The sequence below is a fragment of the Macaca nemestrina genome, chromosome 12, assembly GCF_043159975.1.
Source record: "Macaca nemestrina isolate mMacNem1 chromosome 12, mMacNem.hap1, whole genome shotgun sequence".
NCBI lineage: Eukaryota > Metazoa > Chordata > Mammalia > Primates > Cercopithecidae > Macaca > Macaca nemestrina.
The window spans coordinates 74240839-74253847 of NC_092136.1; the positions used below are offsets into that span (position 1 = coordinate 74240839).

Below are 13009 nucleotides of genomic sequence, written 5' to 3' on the forward strand. Positions count from 1 at the left end.
ACCAGAAGTGGAATTACCGGGTCATGTGGTATTTATGTGTTTAATTTCTTGAGGAACTGCCATATTGTTTTCCATAGCAGCTGCACCATTTACATTCCTACTAATAATGCACAAGCGTTCCAATTTCTCCACATTCTTATCAACACTTATCATTTTCTGATTTATTTTATTAATAATAATTTTATTAAATATTTTATTAATTATCATTATAAATTATTATGTCATTATAATAATATAATATTAATATTATATAATATAACATATACTAATGTAATAAAGTTATTATATGATGCATTAATATAATAATAATTATTATTATTTTATTAATAGTTATTATTGATCATCCATTATTATTTTATTAATAATAATTATTAATTATTATCAGATATGTGATTGGCAAATATTTTCTCCCATTCTGTGGATTGTCTTTTCACTCTCTTGATAGTGTCCTTTGATGTACAAAAATTGAGGCAATTTTTTCTTACTTGGGAAATACAGAGAGACTACCAATTAGCAGGTATAGCTACAAGTGAAAAACGTTGTTGTTGCTATGATTTCATGTCTACTCGGATAAATGTTTAGGAGAAACCACAGGAAAATATTGAGTGAGGGTAGAACTAGCCTGAGATTCCATATCACTACAATTAACTTAACATGTGATTAATTCTTTGTTCATCTAGAAGGGGAGCTGAAGATGAAAAGATGTCATGATCTGGGGACATAGCAAACCAAAGCCCTGACCTAAAACTGAAATTGGTACCAGAAGGGAGGTTCTGAACAGATAAACCCCAGACAGAACTTTGGTAGTAACACAGGAGTACTTTGGGAATTGTTTATTGGGTGGTAGTGGAGTCGACAGTAAAAAAATTTCCCCTCTACATCCTTAGGTTAAATTCTGATAGTGCATGGAACTCTAGGGCAAGGCGACTTATTAGGCTACCTCCTTTAGACCTTAAGGATGTGGTCCCACTGACATTTAGACATCAGTTTCAAGGAGCTGGAAATAAATGTCTTGCAAAATTAGTAATGTTTAGATAAAAGAACATGAATCCCAATCCCAGCTGCCCAGGGTCAGTAAACAAGGAAACTCAGAGCCTTCATATCACCCTGTTTTGGGAAGCCCTTTCTGACCATAGCAGGATCTCTGAGATCACAGAAAGCTGAGTCCAGGAACAAATCATATCCTTTGTTGAATTGCACCCATTGAGGTCCCATTTACATTGGGTCTTATGCAATGGGAGAATGGTTAACAGTATTGCCTTGATTGACAAAAACTGGGACTCTAGAAATTGGAATGAGGCTATCTGTGAAGAGCCAACGATGAGGATATTTGTCACCTGGGTTCCCCCTTAACACTTTTCATTGCTCTACATGTCCCTCAATGGACAAACCTGACAGGTCTTCAAGAGGAAATTTGCCATAGGAGAAGGGAATAAGGAGACTGGGCTTGCCGCTTGGGGCAGGAAGAGGAATATCTAGGACCATACTTTGAGAAAGGGTGGTGGCCCCAGGAACAGCATACCTCTGATAAGGAGAAACTTCTCCACTCAGCCACCTGGTGTCTCTACTTAGCCACCGTGGGGAAACTATGGTGTGCTGAGAATTAAAATAACTACTTCTTTTTACCCAAACAGGTGTGCTAAGGGACACTGCTTGCCTGAGCATAAGCTGCGTGAGGGGCATGCTCTGCTTCTAGGGCATCACGCAGGTCTAGATAGCAGAGGCAAATTTCCTGTGTGACTGGTTTTGAAAATCAGTGGTGGCAGTGAATTTTCAAGCACAAGGATTGAGATGTGAGCGGTTTCAGAGTTTTTCTATTGAGGGATATTTCTATCTAAGTTGCTATTTCACCAAAAAGGGCAAGAATAATTCATATCCAATAGCCAGCAATGCTAGGGATTTTCAGAAACATCGAAAGAAGAGATCCAAGGGAAAAGACAGAGTTTCTTGCTAATCAAATACTTGGAATCTCCAAGAATCAAAACTGTTTGAATTAATGGTAATGTGACCTCAATTATATTCACAGTCTTGTGAAATTTGGGGTTCACACCTTAAAATTAAATTTAAAAATCCTATTCTTTTTTTCTATGAATTAAGAAAAAAATTATTATTTGATTACAATGGAGGACTACCTAGGACTATATTTTGAGATTCAGTGTTCTGACTACTGGGCTTTCTAAATTTGCCATTTTTCCCCTCTATGTTATTGATGTTTATGAGAGAAGATGAAGTTATTTCTTTGAATCAGGGTTTCCTAGCATTCTTTGGCTACTGGGGACATGCAATCTTGGTGATGGCTGCTTTGACATCCTTGTTCCTCAGTGTGTAGATGAGAGGGTTGAGAACGGGTGTGAGAATGGCAAATACCACATTGCCCATGATGTGGAAGTCAAGGGGCAGGTCAGCCCTGTAGGCCACATAGGCTAAGGCAATGGATGAGTAGTAGGTGCCCACCACCAGGAGGTGGGAGCTGCAGGTGTAGAAGGCTTTGGAGCATCCTTCTTGGGAGTTGATGCGAAGCACCGAGGTCAAGATGTGGACATAGGAGAGAAGCACCAGGAGAAGGGGGAGGAAGGACACCACCATGGCGATGCAGAAGCCCATGAGGGTCTGGGGGGTAGTGTCAGAGCAGGAGGCCTGGACCACAGCCAAGTGGTCACAGAAGCAGTGGTAGATGTGGGCAATGCTGTCAAATGCCATCTGGGAGGTCCTTACTACTGCTGGGATGGGCAGGAGGAGGGCAGTGAGCCAGGCACTGGTTGCCAAGACAGCGTTGGTCTGTGGGGTCATGAGGACAGGGTAGTGCAGTGGGCGGCAGATAGCCACATAGCGGTCATAGGCCCTGACCACCAGGATGAAGGCTTCTGAGCAGGAGAAGCTGTGGAACAGGTTCATCTGCAGGAAGCAGGCAGGGAAGCTGAGGAAGCGGTCCCCAAGCAAGAATAGGGACAGCATCTTGGGGACAGTTGTTGTGGTGACAAGAATGTCCAAGGTGGAGAGGTTGATTAGGAAGAAGTACATGGGCTTGTGGAGGCTGGGCTTTGCCACCACAGCCACCAGGATCAAGGCATTACCCATCAGGATGAGCATGTAGAGGAGGAAAAAGACAAAGAAAATAGGAAGGAAGAGGCATTTTGGCAGAGAGGGGATGCCCATAAGGTAGAAGATGGTTGAGGAGTCCCCTGATCCATTACAGGTGATTGTTTCCATGGTGGGTTAAAGCTGGATGCTCTGAAGTTGAGTACTGGGAACACCTGGGAACCAGGCCCATCTGGAAGCCAAAACAACCAGAGATTCTGTAAGGAGAATTACTAAATGATCACTGTATAATAAATAGATGATGGACTCGATCTTATCTCAAAATTCTTCATCCTATCCCAGAATTCTCTTTCCTTTTTAAATCAAGTATGGAAAAAGTACCTACAATATATAAATCATGTGTTATTTGCTGGATATATAGTAGACAACTTAGTGGGGCTGAAGAAAGACATTAAGCAATGAATCACATAATTATTTAATTGCAATTGTTTTAAGTGCTTTGGAAGAACTTCTAGTCTACTTTTCCATGTTCCATGTGATTATTTTGGGGATATCAGATCTCTTAAACCAGAACACCAAGTTCCTTTTTCTTTTGGCATTTGCTTTAAGTTTTTTTAAAATGGCATCTTTGTTACCACATCGAATAGGGAGGGCTGATGTCTCCCAGGTTTACTGCAACATGCTGTCTTTCCATCATAATTATTAACTAGGGAATGGCTTCTTTCTCTCTTGTTTGCTTGGTGCAGTGTTTCTGCTGTTTCCATCTAAGCTGAGTTCTCTGTATCCTGTCTCTGACTGTGGGGCTCTTTGTTATGTTACAGTGAAGGGAGTGACACTGGAATGCTCTTGGTAGGAAGAGTCATTCCAGACTGGGTTCCTGATAATGGCTTCTTCCACAGCTGGGCAACAACAGAGAATCCAAGACAGTCTCTGTAACTCCTTTGAGCTTCCCTCCCTGCTGGCTGCTGCAGCTCAGCTGTGCTCCTGTTTGACCACTGCATTCCCACCACCCAGCAGGCTTCTCTGCTTCTTTGCTAGTCAGAAAGTGTCATGGTAACCTGGGAAAACTTGGGAGGCATGATTGATAGAAAAGAACCACCTGGAAATCTGTTTGTAGTAGCTGCTCCGAGTCAAAAGAACCCCTTTTGGAACCAGGAATGAGTGCTTCAACCCACAGACACGGGGATTTTGAGCTGAAGGAAAGTACTGATTCACCCTCTACTTTAGGCTTGTCTCTTGCGCTAAAGGACCCCCGGCACAAGTCTTTGTTGACGTTTGTATTACTGTCTCATTAATCCCAATGATTCAGGAGCAGTTTCCACTATTTTTCCCAAGTCACTTCTAATTTCCCATTCCTCTAATGAAATATCTTTCATGGATAAAATCACTAACGTAAAAAATGGAAAAGATGTTTATTTTCAAGTCCAAATAATTTACCCCCCATAGTCCAGAGGCTGCTCACAGAAAGGCTAGGGGCTTTCCCGGGTGCCACGGACAGCTGGCTGCAGAGCCAGAAACACTGCCAGGACAGGGTTCTTTCTTCTATACATGTTTCCTGAAGAATACAGAAGTCCAAGTTTCCAAGGGGAAGTCTTTTAAGACAAAGGTTTCTATTTCCCTTTTTTGTTTTCTAGTTGATAACATCAAACAAAACTAAATTTCAAATTTTCCTCTGGGTTTCTATACGGTAGGTACTAAATCACTGTCTAGCAATGCAAATGCTCCTTTAAAATAATGTCGCAAGACCTGGCAAGAGTGAACTTGCTTTGTCCCAAGTTGAGAAGGTTATCCCTCAGTTAACCAGAACCCTGTCCCAACAGATTCAGTAGCTAGGTTTTCCTCATACCCAAAGCGGGCAACTGCACTTCCCTGGACATTGCTGCACTCAGAGAGTGAGTCATGGGCTGACTGTCCCCACATTAGGCTGAGTTGGGGGTCTCAGGGACAGAAACTCAGAAGGTCAAAGCTAGAGGGACCCTTGGAGGCCATCCAGTCCAGCTGCCCCTCCTCCTCTCTCCTGTATCCACTACTTTGCAGAAGGAGACATGGATGCTGAGACCCCCTGGTGGAGAGACAGCCTGAGGCTTTTCACAGCCAGGTGGTGCTGGACTACCCAACAGGCAGACCAGGCTTGGGTCACCAGCAAAGCAGAGGCACCAAAAATACTTTCTGAGAGAATTTAATATGTATTTTTTCAAAGCACCATTCAACTAGCCCATCATAGGAAATATCAGAATTTGGCTGGACTTTCTGTACAATTTAGTGTTATTTTATTCTGAATTACTTGCTATCTCTAAGTAATGCAGCCCTGTGCTTAGGGCTAAAAGGACACTGTTTCCCAGCGCACAGAACTTGTCTAGCAGACCTTTCCAGTTATGTTTGTCTATGAGTCAGTTACAGTGCTGGTGGGGGAGAGAAAAGGACAGAAAAACTGATCACCCGAATGTCATCCTGCACTTTCTGTACATCATCTCTCCCCATCAGACAGCCCTGCAAGGAACTACTTATGCCCCTTCAACTAATGAAGAAACTGAGGGTCAGAGAAGGCCAGGCCCTCCTTCAGGGTCACAGTTGGTGAGGGGTGAGAGCACAGGCTGCTCCTGGAGCCTGGCAGCCCACAGTCCTGCCTCCTGGGCCAGCTCTGACACTCTCTTTCTGTGACTGTGGGGCTCTGAGTCTTGATTTTCTCATCATACAGTGAGGGGTTTGAGGAAATCATCTCTGAGAGGTTTCCAATTCAATGAGCCATTTTCTGAGTGTCCCTCTGCGTTTTGCAGAGTGGGGGTTCAGGACAGATGTCACATGACCCACGCCTCTAAGGGAGAGGATGAGGGCTCTCGCACTGAGGGAACACCGCAGCAGAACTGGGTTCTTGACCTTCATTATGTCATGTGCACCTTAGTGGTTATGTGTGTGGGCTCAGGAGTCAATCCCTGCTTCTAACTCCAGCTGTGTGACATAGAGCAAGTCACTTTCCCCTCTCTGAGCCTTTTGCCCCTGATCTGTGACCTCATGGGGTTTTCTTTATGTAGAGAACGCTTAGATATGCTTACAAAGAGCCCGGAACATGGAAGAGCACAAAGTTGGCTAGTGTTTCCAGTGGTTCCTGCTGTTAACAGTCTTTTCTCCCTGCAGGAAGGCCTTGGCCAAGAAGATTTCAATCCCGTCTGTAAGTGCATTCATTGCCCAGGCCTGTCAGGATATCTGGCCAAAGGTCTCACAGCCCGGGCATGCACCTGGATCCCAGGCACCTTCCAACCTGGATCCTGGGTGCCTGCTCTGTGCATACTAAATCTGTCTTCCTGACCTCTGGCCCAAGTTTGTAGTCCCTGGACACCCTGTCCCTGTCTTTCCATCCCAGATTTCTCTGCCTATCTCTGGGCACCCCATCTCAAGCAACGTTCACCTGTTGAGCCTGCTGCACACTGGTATCTCCTGTGTTCCTCCATGAGAGACCTTGGAGGAGGTGGCAGGCTGGGGCTGAGCCATGGCCCATTAAACCCTCAGGCCCCTCTTTTCTGGCAGGCCTCCTGGTGCTTCACCAATTTCTCTCAATGGTGCTTCCATGGCACGCCACACTCACCATCCCTCAGGGATCAACTCCCTGGCATCTCCTTCAGCTTGTATGTGATAGAAGTAGTATTTGTCCCTGGGCTTTGCAAATAATAACAAGATCATTATTAACAGCCCTCAAGGGCCCAAAACTTTACACCAATGGTGTAGCCTTTATCCTCATTATCCTCTCTGATCCTCACAATAGCAGAGAAGACAGGAATTAACAATAGGGTATACAGTAAGTCCAAGAGAAAGAAAACGAGGTCTAGGAAGTGAAACAGCTGGTCCATTTTAACATTGATGGCTAGAGGAAGAGCTGGAATTTAGACCTAAGGCTTTATTCCCTGCCTAGTGCCTTGACTGCTGCAACAGAAGTATATAATAATCAAGAAGATGGGGCCTGGAGCTATTAAATATTAAAGATCCTCCTTTATTGGTTTGCTGGTTTTCCACTTACTTTTCTAAATGTACACAGAAGTGCTAATATGCACTTCAGAGAAGTGCTTGGTTCCAGAAATACCTCCTCTTCCTCCCATTACATAGTCACAACCCTGGTTTCTCTTTCTAATCAGATGTATTCGTTGTACCCTTCTTTTCCAGTTAATTCAGTGGCATGGGGAGACCCAAAAGTTCAGGTGGCAATCTCCGCTTCCAGTTCAATGAAATGAACTCCTGGTAGATCTATTCCATGCTTAGGAACTAAAATACATAAACTGGCAGAATCCAAAGTTAGGGAGGAGGAAGCACGTACTTTGATTCTCCTTTTTTATTTTTTTCCCCCAATTCCCTTTCAGGTTCTATGTATTTTAGAACTGGGTTCTTAGGGGTAATAAGAGGAAGCACTACCACTTCCTACCTTGGTTCTCAGACCTGTGTATTCTGGCTAGACAGGAAACTGCTCTATATATTGAATACTGGTTACAAGTATGTATTTCAGCTTACAAGACAGCACCCAAGCCCTTTGAGGTATTATCATTCAGCCAACACCCAAAACTGAGTCTCAATAAGTCATTATTCTAGTCTAGCAGGCCACCTGCTTCTGAGTGATGGGGTGCATTGTAAGATCAGCGATTCCATGGGCATGAGACTTACTGCTTCACTTATTTTGCCTTAAAATTGACTTTTTTTTGGTCAAAAACATGGCCATATGGGATAGTATCATGATGAATAAGGCATTTATTAAATCTATAGAAAGTGGTAACAGAAGAAACATTGTGAGTAAGAAAGGCAAATTCATATCCAGTATAGGTTTCTATTCCAATAAAGATAAACCACTGCCCCATCAATGATGGAAGGGATCCAGTGTGTTCATCCTGTCACCCATAGCTGGCCAGTTTCCTTGGCCAATGGTTCATATCATAGACTCAGTGTTGGTCTTTGTTGCTGACATATTGGATATATAGCAGAAGCTAAGCCAGACCAGCCTTTATGAATCCATGCACAACTTCCTTCCTTGTCACTGTGCCTTTTATTCATGAATCTATTGAGCAAACACTGAAGCAACTAGGAAAGAGAGTCTAACTGATTTTCATGGATGGATCATCTTGTCTACCTGATTTTGCCTACTCTTATTGATTTTGGAGAGCTTTTTCTGCCATGATACCCTCTGGTAAATAGTCACATGGCACACAAATATCTTCACAATCTGTACCCATTCTTAGAGGCCTACCACCTTAAATCTTCTCCATACCTCCTCTCCACCAATCTTCTTTCTAATTACTTGAATGTCCCAGCAAAACCATTAACATTTGCCCATACTCTGTTATGGATCCATACCTCTTTCCATTTCACTTTTCAGGTGAGATGAACTTACCAGGGTGAAAAAACAGATGCACTGCCAAGGATTCTGCCCACTGGCAGGATTTACCTTGTTGGCGATCCTTCGGGGCCCTCCTAAATGGGGCTGCAATGCAGCAGCAGTCCACTCAGGTGGCCCCAGCATATTTTGAAGAAACATTTGTAAACCAGGTTTGAATGTTTTTATTCGTCAGGGAATTGGTTATAGGGAACTTCCCATGAGATCATGTGTTAGAGTTGATGGAAAGTTGCCAACACAGCAAGACTGGGTGTCATGGGAGTGTGAGCTGCCTACTCACTCAATTTAATAGCTCCTTCGAGATCTGCTTGAGCCTAGTAGAATAACATTTATTACTTCCATTTGAAGAAGGGATGTTTCTGTACATGTTCAATTTTATATTTGGTTTGTTCAAATTAATATCCAACTCATAAGGAACAGCGTGGGACTCATATTCATTCAGTGTTCCCTGGTCAGCCATTCAGTCTGCTCCAGGGCCAGGCACTATTTTTCAGAAGGAGAATAGTTAACTACAGAAAAAGCACGAATTTTCTCTAAAATTCAAGTGGGCTGTGCTGTGATTCAATAGTGTATTTTACCTCAAAAATTCAAAGGGAGCCAGGCGTGGTGGCTCATGCCTGTAATCCCAGCACTTTGGGAGGCCGAGGTGGGTGGATCACTTGAAGTCAGGAGTTCGAGACCAGCCTGACCAACATGGTGAAACCCTGTCCCTACTAAAAAAGTAAAAAATTAGCCAGGCATGGTGGCACACACCTGTAATCCCAGCTACTTGGGAGACTGAGGCAGGAGAATCACTTGAACCCGGGAAGCGGAGGTTGCAGTGAGCCAAGATTGTGCCATTGCACTCCAGCCTGGGCAACAAGAGTGAAATTCCATCTCAAAAAAAAAAGAAAAGAAAATTCAAAGGGGACTTTTAAGTTTTGAGTATGACAGTGTGGCTTGTCTGGGACTAAACTTTCTGCCAAAAACAACCGTAAAAGCTGGACAAGATGTAAAACAATGGTCTGAAGACCTCAGAGAGCAACCAATGGCAGGTCTTGAAGGACTGCAGTCCTTGAGAGGGGAGTCACATGAGGCTAGTTCCACCTGACTCCAGCTTTTTATCCTAAGGTATTTCCCAGCTTGCAGGATGGCAAAGTAGAGCCCAATTAGGAAACACAAGCCCCACTGTTTGGAGTTTAGGTTACCAAAGTGACCGGAACTTAAGAAGCAAATTCTAGGAGAGGATGACAGTGCAGAGAAGGAACACCAAAACCTGTGTACAGATTACCTCTTGTCATTGACCAACTCCTAAGGTGCGTATATGCAGGGAAAGACTCAAAGAACCCAGAAGAATACAGCATCTGGGAAGCCAGAGAGCTTCAGAAAGACTGTAATAGCCACATGATGTTGGAGATTCAGTGGTTGGAGTTTAGCCCTATGCAAATGGAGGGGCCATTGTAAGTACCCCAGAATTTCAGTTGAGACCCTGGAAATTCCAGGCTTTAGAATTATGGCTAAACCCTAAAAGTAATAGCAAAATTGAAATAAACATGACATAATGTAACCTAAAACCAAGCCACAACAAGGCAATCCATTAGTACTCTTTGCTAGAAAAACATAACTCTTTCTGGAAAAAACTGAATTATCCAGAGCTTTGAATTTAAAAAATTTTTGACGTCAGGTAACCAATCAAAAAATATGAGTCATGGTTAAAACAAAATAAAATGAAAGATCAAATGAACAAAAACAAGAGGAGAAAAAGAGAGTAGAAGCAAATACACAGATAATTCAGATACAGTTATCGGGCAGGGACCTTAAAATAACTATGATTAATAAATATATTACAAAAAAGAGGAAAAGATAAATAAAATATGAGAAATGGAGAGTTAAAGAGAGAACTAGAATCTATAGAAAGATGAATAAGGCCGGGTACGGTGGCTCACGCCCAAAATCCCAGCACTTTGGGAGGCCAAGGTGGGAGGAGCACCTGAGGTCAGGAGTTAGAGACCAGCCTGACCAACATGGAGAAACCCTGTCTCTACTAAAAATACAAAAATTAGCTAGGAGTGGTGGCGTGCGCCTGTAATCCCAGTTACTCAGGAGGCTGAGGCAGGAGAATCTCTTGAACCTGGGTGGCAGAGGTTGAAATGAGCTGAGATGGCACCATTGCACTCCAGCCTGGGCAACAAGAGCGAAACTCTATCTCAAAAAAAAAAAATTTTTTTTAAAGAAAAAAGACTACATATGCCTCCAAATCCAGAAAAAAATGCACATTTTTATTACTGAGTCCCCTGACATATCTAATGCTTCCCCCCACATATCTTTGGCTTTATATTCTTTGATTGTCTTTCAATGTGTCAGTAATTTTATAAAATAATTATTTAGCAAAGAAAATAGAAATATGACTGGGTACAATGACCCATGCCTGTAATTCCAGGACTTTGGGAGGCAGAGGTGGGTGGATCATCTGAGGTCGGGAGTTTAAGACCAGCCCAACTAACATGGCAAACCCTCATCTCTACTAAAAATGCAAAAATTAGCTGGGTGTGGTGGCATGACCTGTAGTCCCAGCTACCCGGGAGGCTCAGACATAAGAACCGCTTAAACCCAGGAGGCAGAGGTTGCAGTGAGCAGAGATCTCACCACTGCAATTCCAGCCTGGGCAACAGTGTGAGACTCTGTCTCAAAAAAAAAAAAAAAAAAAAAAGAAAGAAAAGAAGAAAAGAGAAATATAATTCAGCTGTTCCTATCAGCATGGTTGCTTGATAATTATTATTTTTAAATTAAAATACTGAATTTTATTTCACATGTATATTTTTGTCTCCCCATCATTTCCATGTCTGACCACCACTACTACTATGTCCTATCATAACATTCCATACATACTTAAAACCAAGCAAAGGGTGGAGTTCCATCTTTAAAAACTAAACAGGCATTTTGGACAAAACATTCTTGGCAATGGAACCTGGACAACATTTATCAAACACAGCAGGGAAAGTTCTCATTCTGCATCATAAAAAGGACAGTCAGATATCAACTGTTACAGAAATGAAATAAGACAGAGTCTCGCTCTTGTTGCCCAGGCTGGAGTGCAGTGGCACAATCTTGGCTCACTGCAACCTCTGTCTCCTGGGTTAAAGCAAGTCTCCTACCTCAGCCTCCTGAGTAGCTGGGATTAAAGGCATGCACCACCATGCCTGGCTAATTTTTGTATTTTTAGTAGAGACTAGGTTTCACCATGTTGGCCAGGCTGGTCTTGAACTCCTGACCTTGTGATCTGCCCACCTCAGCCTCCCAAAGTGCTGGGATTACAGGCGTGAGCCACCATGCCCAGCAACAAAAAATTTTTAACAAATTGCTTAAACTATTTTCTTCAAGAGACTTCCTCCACTGCCAGAGATCTTGAATAGCCTCCTGGCCATTCATCTGAAAGCAATTCTTCACATAACTGATGAACTTGGCTTCCACTTTGGGAAGAGAACCACCTTTTTCTATACTTGCTTGCATTTTTGCTTTAACGTCTTCTACAGAACTAGGTCCTTTTGGTGTTTTTAGGAGTTTTTTCCTGTTTTTTGTTGGTGTTGATGACGGTTTTGAGTCTTTTCCATTCTGATTTGACTTTTGTGCATTTTTGTCTGGAGTATCTTGTATAGATTTCTTCACTGGTGCTTTTTCTTCAGTTTCCCCATCATCAGCATCATCAGCATCATCCTCCTCTTCATCATCATCATCTTCTTCATCAGCAGCAAGTTTTACTTTTTTCTGTGGAATCTTGCTACCACCTCCAGGGGCAGACTGCTTTCTAGATATACTCAGGAGTTTCACACCCTCCTCCTCTTCATCTTCTGACTCTGCATCTTCCTCCACAGCTACTAAGTGCTGCCCACTAATATGTATTGGCCCTGAACCACACTTCAACCATAAGGTGGTGTTATTACAAAGCCCCCAAGGAAAACCGTTGGCTGTACAGACATTTTCAAAGTTGCCAATGTTACCTTAATTGGACTGTCTTCGCAATTCATTGCCTCTGCTTCAACAATGTGCAATTCTTCCTTTGCACCAGTCCCTAAACTGACCGTTCTTAAAGATAACTGGTGCTCATTTTCATCATTATCCACCTTAAAGTGATAATCTTTGTCGGCCTTTACTTCCCAACTGAAAAGATAGTTCTGGGGCCTCAGGGGCACATGTGTAGGTCCATCGAATCTGCCAATGAGTGGCGGCATGCTGTTAGGTGGGAGAGAAGGCAGAGAGAGATAAACAACCACTGCTCAAGAGAACAGCTGCGCAGGATGGAATCACACCAGGGGCAATAATTATTATTGATAGTTGGGATTAATAACACATGGGATTTTCTGTGTGTTTTTTTTTTTTTTTTTTAAATTTCCAACTTTTAAGTTCAGGGGTACGTGTGCAGATGTGGAGGTTTGTTACATAGGTAAACAGGTGCCATGGTGGTTTGCTGCACAGATCATTCCATCATCTAGGTATTAAGTCCAGCATCCATTAGTTATTCTTCCCAGTGCTCTCCCTCCTCCCATCCCCCCAGCCTCTGACAGGCCTCAGTGTGTGTTGTTCCCCACCATGGGTCCATGAGTTCTTATCATTCAGCACCCA

The 13009-nt window shown here is 43.0% G+C and overlaps 1 protein-coding gene and 1 pseudogene across 1 annotated transcript; both read right to left on the minus strand.

The window, feature by feature from the left end:
* Positions 1-2268: 2268 nt before the first annotated feature.
* On the minus strand, positions 2269-3223 carry LOC105468755 (olfactory receptor 2AT4-like). The gene has a single exon (XM_071076085.1). The coding sequence runs from the start codon at positions 3208-3210 to the stop codon at positions 2269-2271; it is 942 nt and encodes a 313-aa protein (XP_070932186.1). The 5' UTR covers positions 3211-3223.
* Positions 3224-11393: 8170 nt separating this feature from the next.
* LOC105468940 (nucleophosmin pseudogene) lies at positions 11394-12697 on the minus strand (annotated as a pseudogene).
* Between the last annotated feature and the right edge of the window lie 312 nt (positions 12698-13009).